This window comes from Phodopus roborovskii, unplaced genomic scaffold (assembly GCF_943737965.1).
Source record: "Phodopus roborovskii unplaced genomic scaffold, PHOROB, whole genome shotgun sequence".
NCBI lineage: Eukaryota > Metazoa > Chordata > Mammalia > Rodentia > Cricetidae > Phodopus > Phodopus roborovskii.
This window is the reverse complement of record NW_026126588.1, coordinates 25,249,027-25,259,626: the sequence shown is the minus strand read 5'-3', so window position 1 is coordinate 25,259,626 and position 10,600 is coordinate 25,249,027. Positions and strand designations below refer to the sequence as shown.

General features: G+C 47.1%; 1 protein-coding gene across 1 annotated transcript; it reads right to left on the bottom strand.

Moving 5' to 3' along the window:
* Positions 1–259: 259 nt before the first annotated feature.
* Ecrg4 (ECRG4 augurin precursor) lies at positions 260–9,982 on the bottom strand. Its single transcript, XM_051204253.1, has 4 exons — positions 9,754–9,982; positions 4,400–4,447; positions 2,991–3,148; positions 260–502 (listed from the first exon to the last, which is right to left on the bottom strand). The coding sequence occupies exons 1-4, from the start codon at positions 9,830–9,832 to the stop codon at positions 341–343; spliced, it is 447 nt and encodes a 148-aa protein (XP_051060210.1). The 5' UTR covers positions 9,833–9,982; the 3' UTR covers positions 260–340.
* Positions 9,983–10,600: the final 618 nt, after the last annotated feature.

Sequence of the window (10,600 nt, the reverse complement as noted above, 5' to 3'; positions counted from 1 at the left end):
AGACCCCACTGGCTTTCACTTCTGACCTGCCTGCATGCTGACGGGATTCCTGGTAGGAAATACAGAGGCCCTCAGACGGTGTCCTGACTTCAGACACGGAGGCAATTAGGACTGTCATGGCTCAATTTTCTCCCAAGTGAATTCTGATACTTCTCCTTTTTTAAAAATGCTTTTATTTCTATTTTTAAATGAGACATATTGTTGAATGCATGCATGAAATGCAAAAGGCACATGTATTCCTTCCTTCCTTTAGCCCTTGATGTTCACATAGCATGGGGTTTGGGGGAAAGAAGGCCTTCTAAAGCAAAGCACAGGCTCTGTGGCACCTCGTCAAGGGAGGTTAATAGTCGTCATAGTTGACACTGGCTCCATGCCTGAAGCTCTCTGGGTTGCGGGGACGGATGGCTGCATCTTCATCATAGTGGCGCTGATAGTAGTCACCATAGTAGTCATGCCCATTTCGGTTTCTGTTTAACCAGTAGTTGACATCATCTTCGAATTTCTGGAAGACAGGGGAAAGACGAAGAATGGATTTAAAGACACTCCCCTAAAAACACGTGAAAAACACTTCTCTTGAAGTGGCTTTTCTCCGGTGACTGACAACCAGTGTTAAAACAGCTGCTTATTGTAATGTTTTGTTCATGGGTCAATTCAGCCTTGGGATGCCAATACAAGCTACCCCCACAAAGGAATCTATAACTATAATCTGTTATTATTATATTATTATGGATTAAAGTATAATCCATATACTTTATGGATTTATATTATATTATATAATAATAATTTATATTATTATAATTAATAATGTCTACCATGCCAGTTCTTTTTTTTTTTTAATTTATTTATTTTACATGCATTGGTGTTTTGCCTGAGTTTGTCTGTGTGAGGGTGTCGGATCTTGGAGTTACAGACATTTGTTAGTTGCCACGTGAGTGCTGGGAATTGAACCCAGGTCCCCTGGAAGAGCAGCCAGCACTCTTAACGGCTGACCATCTCTCAGCCCCCATACCAGTTCTTAATACCCCTACACCCGAGTGTTTTTATCTTTATAAGGTAAGTAAAATGTGTGTCTGTTAAATGTAATATCAGGTTGGCTGCCCCTGAGGCATCATCCACATTACTGTGGCAGATACCTTTCTATCCTCCTGACCTATTCCTGTGCCTGGTCCACCACATGAATTAAATCAACTGTTGGCATCTTACAGCTCCGGGTGGGGCAGGGCATCTGGGACACCTCGGGTGGTGTGCACACCTGTGTTCCTGGTTTGTGTGTGCACAGGCAGAAGTGTTCACTGTGCAAGGTTGTGAAATGGGCTGTGGGTGTCAGACCTTGTGCAAGCTCTGCACTAAGGCCCAACTCAAGATAAAGAGTCCTGGCTTACAAGAAACCTGCAGTCTGTTGGAAAGAATTATGAAAAGAGACAGCTACTGTTAATAAAAATAGGAAGGAAAAGAAAGGGCCAACGAGTAATAAGACCTCCCCTCCAGCAACTGTTCTTAGCTGTGAATTGCCTTTTCACAGGGGAGAAGAATTTTCTGAAATGATGATGCTGAAAGTCCAAGATGAATTGTGATGACAACTTGCACGTGTTGATCTAGTGAGAGGGTGTGACATTGAGGACAGAACAAAGACAGACTGGGAATGGGAGCCAGCTGAGCAGTCTGAGCTGCAGGCTGTGGGTGTGAGACCCTGCATCAGAACACCTCTGAGACTGGAAAGAAAAAATTGCAGATTCATTGGCGCCATGCCAGCCTCTCCCGGGCTGAATTTTCTAGTGGTTGAGTCTCAGGACTCTATTTTCATTTTACTGGGATGGCTGGGCAACACTAAATGCAGACCACCTCCAACTTGCACGATTTTTGTCTTTGTGTTGGTATACTATGAAGGCAATGTGCATTCAGTAGGAACCTCTGTGGGTTCTCTGTGGATCTGGATCTTTTCCAAGGCTAGTGCCGTGTGGGATGAGCCTCTCCAGGAATGCTGCAGTGAGTCCGGGCTCCCAGTTGGCCCCTGACAACATGTCTGATTCAGGAGGGTGGTAAGGTAGGTGTGCTGGAGACATTTTAGTTTGTAGTGATTCCAACTTGCCATAGACTAAGGGCCATCTGCCCTGAGGCCTAGCCTGACCTCAACTCCCTATGTAGCCAAGGCAGACCTTGAACTCCCAAATGCTGGTGCTACAGGTGTGCACCAAGATGTCCACTGACTGCTTTACAATTTCCAGTTCTTGGGAGAACTCACCCACTGAGAGGCCACAGCCTCTGTCCTTTTGAAAGGTAAAGCCCTCCTGACCTAATTACTTTGCACTAGGGCCTCATCTCCTGAAGGTCCCAGCTCTCCAACCCTGCCCCACTACGGACCAAGCTTCTAGCCGTGAACCCTAGGAGCACACAAACCATAGGCAAACCACAGTGCTTTTATTCCAAATGTCTGAACCCACTCTAGCTGCATGCTACCCAGCCTGGGGGAGGAAGAATCTGTAAACCAAATAGCTGCATCTCGGATTCCTAGAGAATGTCACTTTCCTAGAAATGCCTCTAGCCCTCCTGTCCATTTTCATCTGGGCATTTGGACAACTCACTTAACCATGGTCATCTTTGCCCAGAAATGGCTGAAGCAACAAGATAGGTATACTCAAGGCTATATAAGACCCTGCCTCAATAAACAAACAAACAAATGCATACAAGTGAATAAAGAACATTTAGGCTTCCTTCTTGCTTTACATACAACCGTCTCTTAACACGCCTATTGTGACACCGCTTGCCACGATGCTCTCACTGGACTCACTATACAGTGACTTCATGCTCTTAGACCTTCAGAACCACAAGGTGAAAAATGAGCTCTCACAACGTTTGATAGAGCAACAGAAAACAGACTAAAATGAGAAGAAAAGCTTAGCGTTCCAGGTTCTCCTCCCCCAGGCCAGGCCTCTGTCCCTCACGGTCTGCCCTGTAGTGTCCAAGACCCCCCAGCAGGAAGGCATACGCACCGCCTCATCAAAGCCCATGTACAGGAACTGCTGGTACCATTGCTGGACCTCAGGCCGTGTGCGGTCCCACAGCTGTCTCTTGGCACGCTTCAGGCCACCCAGGAATTCCTTTGCTGTGTGCTCAGCCACAGCCACGTTCGTCTTGGCTGGTGCGGGTTCTGAAAGGTTACGTTCCCAAAAGACAAAGGATGATTTCTTTTCTGAAAACAGTTTTCTCTTTACTATTGGATCCCCCACCCCCACCCCCCCGCCCGCTTCCTGTGTTTTGTCTGCATGTGTGTCTGTGCACCTTGTGCATGCAGTACCAGCAAAGGCCAGAAGAGGGCGTCAGACCCTGTGAAATAGAGTTACAGACAGTTGTGAACCCCCACGTGGTCGGCAGGAATCGAACGCAGACCCTCTAAAACAGCAACCAGTGCTCTAAACTACTGAGCCCTCTTTCCAGCCCCAGGCTATTATTGGAATTTTATGGTGGTTTAACCACTGACACCTAGTAATTGTACATATTTACGCTATACATATGCAAGGATCAAACAGGATTAATTGGCATTCCCCTCGCCTTAAATGTTTATCATCTCTCCATGCTGGGAAGCTTTAAACTCTTTTCTAGTTCATAAAATGTGCCGCGGATTGCTCTGAGCTGCAGCCACCCTGCTGCGATGCAGCTCATTATAGGACTTACTCCCCTGCACCTGCTTGTTACCCAACACCCACCCCCTCCCCCTTCACTACCTCTTCAGGCCCCACTGTTAGCTACGAGAGAGGAGCAGAAGTGATTAATGATCGCGTGGGAAACGCGGCTCATATTTTCTAATCTCCGTGACACCCAACTTTACAGGAGATGAAGAGAGGAGAAAGGATGTGCGCTAGACAGCACAATGGATCCATTTTTGACCTGATAACAATGGACTAAGAACCCACATTTTATGACTTCCAGTTTATGACTTCCAGGGCATTCTACTTCTGTCTCCTTGTTGCTGTCTACCACGTAAGTTGGGAACCTTCCCCCCCCCCCCCAGCAGAAGTTAGTAATAGAAAAAGTTCCCCAGTGGGAATGCCTTTTCCTAATTGCTTCCTGCATAGGCAGAGCATCAACAGTGCCATTCTGTAACTACCCCACGAGGTAGGGTTAGAGTCAGATGGGTTTCAACATTTGATTAACACTGTACCGCTGTTTCTGAGTCCACACAGACAGCCTTTAGAAGAAGAAGAAAATTGCCAAACATTTCCTGGCAATAATATTTATGTAGCAGAATGCCACACCACATACCTGCAGAATAAATCCTTCAGATGTGCAAGCCTTTTAAAGAGCAAACACTTTCTGATATCCCAAGCACAGGATACTCCGTGGACGAGTTTGTCACTGCTCTCCCTTGCAGTTACCCCTTACCCACTTGAGGCTGACTTACCTTCTCGTTTCTGGAGCATCTGCTTGAGTTTGTTTCCGCTTATGCTACCTACATAAACAAAACAGAAAGCAGTTTCAGAGCCCATCATCCCTGGGATTACCAGGTGCAAAAACCAGAGTCGGAAATAAGAACCAGAGAACCCCCGTGCTGATGTAACAGATCTGTAGTAAAGTATCTAATTGTTTCTTTTGGGCACTTGCCGCACAAGAAAAACAATGCATGGTGGTGTCTGGGATTAATAGCGATGACAGGTGACCATGAATGGCAAGGGCCATGCTGCTTGAGCTGCATTGTAATTTTAGGCTTGGTGCCATACTGTGAGAGGAGCTACTTATCACATGCATCTCCCAGCAAACCATTATCTTCATGGTGTAAGAGGTCCTTCAGTGCTCCTGAATTCATAATCCCCTGGAGGTAAACTTATTTGTATGCAGGTTTTTTGTGGTGATTTGAATAAAAGTGCCCCCCCAGACCCATAGGGAGTGGAGCTATTAGCAGGTGTGACCTTGCTGGAGTGACCGTGGTCTTGTTGGAGGAACTGTGTCACTGAAGGTGGGCTTGGAGGTCTCAGATGCTCAAGCCAGGCCCGGTGTTACACTCTCTTCCTGCTGATCCAGCTAATAAAATCTCAGCTCCTTCCCCAGCACGGTGTCTGCCTGCACGCTGCCATGCTCCCTACCATGATTATAATGGACTAAACCTCTGAGCTGTAAGCCAGCCCCAATTGAATGTTTTCCTTCATAAGAGTTGCTATGGTCATAGTGTTTCTTCACAGCAACAGAAACCCTAATTAAAACCATGCTTGCAGTTACCACTTGTTAAGGATCTTAAAATGCTTTCACACAAGACTCGGGGTGGGCTCTGCATGCATTCCATGGTGTAGATACAAACAGACTGGGAAGCCCCATGAGACAGGGCCAGGCAGTGATAAGGCTTATAGGACAAGCTTAGGGACATGCTATTCTTGTTTGTTAAAATAGCTGCACTGTTTTGTAACTCGCTCTGATTGTCTTCCATTCAAGCTTTATCGGTGTGGGGGCATTGGCTGTCAGATATATTCGTTTTTAAAAGAGAAAAAAACTGATTAGCCTGATAAGTTAGTAGGAAACAGCATATCTAGCCTGAAGGAACACATCCTCCATTTATTGAGCTGGTCCCTAAGAGTTGCATACAAGCTTGGTCTCATGAAGGGTGGACCCAAAGCCCCTGGGGGGAAACACTCCCAGTATCTTAAGTAGGAAACAGAGCATTTACAGGGGTCTGGAACTGCCACAGGGACTCATAATGATGAAAGACATGTCGGGGTAATGAGGCTGCCTTCCCAGCAGGGTTCTTAACCTCTCCATCTAGGGTTTCTGGGAAAGGATGAACTTGTGCTTGCATCTGCAAAAGCAGCCCAGATGAGAATAAGAACTTTCTTTGAGTACACACCCACAAGCAGTATAACCGGGTCATAGAACGATTCTGTTTCTAGTTTTCCGAGAAACTTCCACATTGATTTCTAGAGTGGCTGTACCAGATTACACTGCCACAAGCAGTGAATACAGGTTCCGGCCTCCGTACATCCTGTCCAGCATGTATTGTCATTTGTTCTCATGATAGCCATTATCACTGGGATGAGAAGCAATTACTCTAGTTCTAATTGGTAATTCCCTCGGGGATAAGGATGTTGAGCATTGTTTTTAATGCGCCAAGACACTTGCACACTCACGTTTATCGCTGCACGACTCAGCAATGGTTAAGAAATGGATCCAGCCTACATATCCACTCACAAATAGATGGGTAGAGGAACTGGTACAGAGACACAGTGGCATTTTACACAGCCATAAAGAAAAATCAAATCATGCCATTTTCAGAAAAAAAAAAAATGAAAAGAACAGGAGGTCATTATGTTAAGTGAGATAAACCAGACTGAGTGTTCTAGCTTGGTTCCTTTTGCAATGATAAAACGCTATGTCCAAAAGAATCTTAGGGAATAAAGAGTTTATTTGGCTTACACTTCTGGGTCACGGTTCATCACTAAGGGAAACCAGTGTGACACTCAGGGAAAGAACCTGAAGGCAGGAACCACAGAGGAACACTGTTTGCTGGATCACTCTCTGGCTTGTTCATGCAGGCTTATGCCCTGCTAGCTTTCCTATGCAGTCTGGAACCTGCCTAGGGAATATCACTCTTCATGATGGACCGGGCCCTCCCATGCTGATTAATAATCAGGATAATACATCACAGACACGACCACAGAGCAAGCAGATAAAGTAAATTGAGACTCTCTTTTCAGTGACTCTAGGCTGGGCCACACTGACAGTAAATGCTCACAAAGACACGGAAAAGCAAACACCATGCTCTTTCTCATACAGATCCCAGATTTTAATTTGTGTGTGTGTGTGTGTGTGTGTGTGTGTGTGTGTGTGTATGCACGTCTATATACAGACTGGGTGTAAGCTATAAAACTAAAAAGGAGACCATAAGAGGGACAAAATACCATGACCATGGCAACTTGAAAAGACATCACTTAGCGAAGCTTACAGTTTCAGAGAGTGAGTCTATGATTATCATGGCAGGGAGCACAGAAACAGGCGGGAATGAATGGTACTGGAGCAGTAGCTGAGAGCTTACATCTAATGCATGAGCAAGGGGGAGAGATGGGTGGAGAAAGAGAGAGGAAGATAGAGGAAAAGAGAGAAAGAGAAAGAGAGGGGGAGAGAGAGGAAGAGAGAGAGGGAGGGAGAGAGAGGAAGAGACAAAGAGAGGGGAAGAGAAAAAGAGAAAGAGGGAAGAGAAAGAGAGAAGAAGACAGAGGGAAAGAGAGAGAGAGAAAGAGAGGGGGAGGGAGGGAAGAGAGAGGAAGATAGAGGGAAAGGGAGGGAGAGAGAGGAAGAGAAAAAGAGAGAGGGGAAGAGAAAGAGAAAAAAGAGAGGAAGAGAAAGAGGGAGGGAGGGAGGGAGAGAGAGACAAAGAGAGAGAGAGAGAGGAAGTGAAGAGAGGAATAGAAAAAGAGAGGAGAAGAGATGGCCACTTCTCTACAGTCGAAGGTCACTGGGAACCCTGCTTGAGGTTGGAGATGTTCATTTTCAGCTGTTCCTGGAGCCGTGCCTTCAGTACACCGCCGTGGGCTCTGACCCTCTGGGACTGTAAGCTCTGGATGTTCTATTTCATAAGTTGCCTTGCTCTTGCCACCGTGTGAGGATGGGGCCCCAGGAGATTCGCCAGGTAGGATCACTTGAGGCATCTGAACATAAAGCGAGCGAGCGAGCGAGCATCACAGCTGAGAACTGGCCAGGCTACTGGAGAGGTGATCTACACTGATAAGGTGGGGCTGGTGCTAAATGCCGCGCTTCCCTCCCAACTGGAAAAGTCAACGAGGAAATCTATGACTTTATTTGCCAAGGCAGATAGGTACATTCTTGGCTCTACTGCTAGCGATCGTGAACATCTTAACATTTATCAGTCTTTAACAAGCCACAGGGCAGCACACGGAGAATTGAGCTCCAACCTCCATCTGTTTGCCTTCTTGTACAAGTGCTTCACAATTAGAGTGAAACGTGGTCCTGATGCTGAAAGACACATGAGGTTTGGGCTGATACTGCAAGCCTGCAATTTCTTGCACCACAGCATCTCAGCTGCGCAGTTAGGAGAGGCTTGGAGAGGTCCCGTGCCATGAATTATGAACGCTGTGGTTGCGCCAACCCCTGTGCCCCCGGCTACATATTAATACATATAATTGGACAGCACACTGACTCAGCTTGAGGGAAAGAATAAGGAACAAAAGAAGAGTTGTGACCCCTTTACTGCAACATCCCCAGCTGTCTGTCATTCCCAGACTGTGATGAAAAGACATCACTCATGTACCAAATCTGACTACCAGACTTAGAACACACAGGGGACTGGGTACACTTGGAGTCTCATGATGCCCCTCTCTAAAGGTGAAAAGAAAAAATCCTAACAAGCAGATCAAGAGTGGACCATGGTCACTTTCTTTATGAAATGTGCTTGGGTGTCATAAAGAGTCCTGTTTGGGGGCTGGAGAAATGGATATTTTTTTTGGTTAAGAGCGCTGGGTGCTCTTCCAGAGGACCCTGGTTTGATTTTCACATCTACATGGCAACGTGTAACCTTCTGTCACTCCAGTACCCGGGGTTACAACACCTCCTTCTGGCCGCTGCAGGTACTGCAAGTATGAGGTACACAGACATACATCCATGCACATAAAGTAAAAGGGGTGTCATCTTTGAGATTCAATGTGTCTTCAGCTCTCACTGTAAAAAGTTCACATTTCAGTTCAAGGATTCTGATACTGTAACTGGTTCCATCACTCACTTCTTAGCATTAAAACCTGAGTGCTGAAAACGAATGGCCTATAGAGCTGACATTTGCAACAGCAATCCTTCAGCTAGAACAAGCCCCTCTTTATTCTGTGGTCCCTCCCGCCGTATCCTACCTCCCCTCACCCTGGAGTTTGGTTTACCATGCCTGCTCTGAGAAAGCAAAAAGTAAAGCAGCAGAGAAATCTAGTGTGTCCTTGTTTACATTTGGCAATGCCCAGTGATGTCCCTTTGTACTGGGACAAACACCATCTAAGGTGCTGGGCAAATAATTTAGAGTATTCCAGATGCTGTTCTCTTGGCAGTAAATCTAGGGTCACAGTGCTGCCTTCCAGAATTGTAAACCTCAAAGGCATTCCTATGCCGGGGTGGGATATGGGTGGGGGTTGGGGGGTTGAGGGATTGGGGGCAGGAGAGAGTCACTTGTGACCCTTACAAATAAAACAATACTTTTGCAGTTTCAGAGGGCAAAGTCTGTGGAGTTCTGGGTAGAGAAGGCTGAACATCCATCAAAGCTATTCCTTTTGGGTGCTTTTAATGGAAAAAGAACTGAGCGTTTCAGATGGCTCAGCTAATTCAGCTAAATGCAATGGAGAGGTTAAGCACTGCTCGGCTTTAAAGGCTGATGCCTGCTCAGTTTTGCAGCCTGGAATGCCATTAACTCTGCTGCCCCAGGTGCCTGAAGGAGAACTGGGAAAGAGAGCAGCTTGTCCTTCCTGCAGACGACACCACCCACTTCAAGCCTCCACCATCCCTGATTTAGTTAGCACTTTTTCCAAGTCCTTCGGATCCCTATTCCATTTGCCCAAGGTTGCCCCTCAGTCTACAACCCTCCCTTCGAATTTGATAGCCTCACTGCCTGCCCAAATGCACCACTTGGGGCTCATGCCAGTGCAAAATCCTAGAGCTGTTGACTCTATCTTCTTGGTCTAGACTAGGCTAAGAGAGGGATCAAATGCGAGCAAGCAGCACCGATTTCCAATCTCCTTCCCTAGCACCCCCAGCACTATCCTCCAGGCATTTGTCACTCACCTGGACACAGGCACAGCAAAAGGAGCAGCACCAGCCCAGCCAGGGCCAGGACCGAAGGCCGCGCAGACGAGGTGGCCATGGCGCCAGGACTCAGCAGAGTGGCTGGGGGGACGACTGGAGCGAGAGACCCGGGCTCAGCAAAGCAGGCGAGCTCCGGGTATCCTTGCCAGGGGCGGGACCCACTGGGCGGGCAACAAGCCAGCAGGCTGCCCGCCAACCTGCAGATCAACGCCACGGAGGCACGCTGTCCTGTGGCGAAATTCTGGAAGCGGGGAGCCGCGTGGCCAAAGGGGCAAGGGAAAGCCAGATGCCACGCACAGACTAACAAGGCTGCAGACAAGGAATGCTGGCTCCCCCACTCCTTGGTTCCCCTCAAGCAGCATAACCCTCCCTTAGCATCCCAGCCCCTTGGCTCCTGGCTCAGGCCTTGCCTTACAAAGTAGTCTTTGGAATGTCTTTAGTTCCTGAGCTGTAGTTAAAGTTGGCTCCCGCAGAGCCTCGTTTTATGATATTTTGAAAAAAAAAAAAAAAAAAAAGAAAAGAAAATCTGGGTTCTGAGCTGCAGTCTAGGAAAACATCTCAACTCAAACCACTGCAGTGCAGAAGCTTTCAGGAGACCAGTGTGTTTTGCAAAGCTGTCAACAAAGATCATGTGTCCATTGTGCACACTCTCGTCTTGGGACATTTGAGCGGTTGGAAAAGGAGTCAGGAGACACTTACTGTCTCAGTAGCAGTCTTGATGACCCAAACAGGCCACAAAAACAGTCAGTGTACCCTTGTGTCAAAGCCTGGAGGCTTTAGGCTCCCAGAAGGAGCATTGCAAAAGCAGGTATTCCAGAGGGCAAGA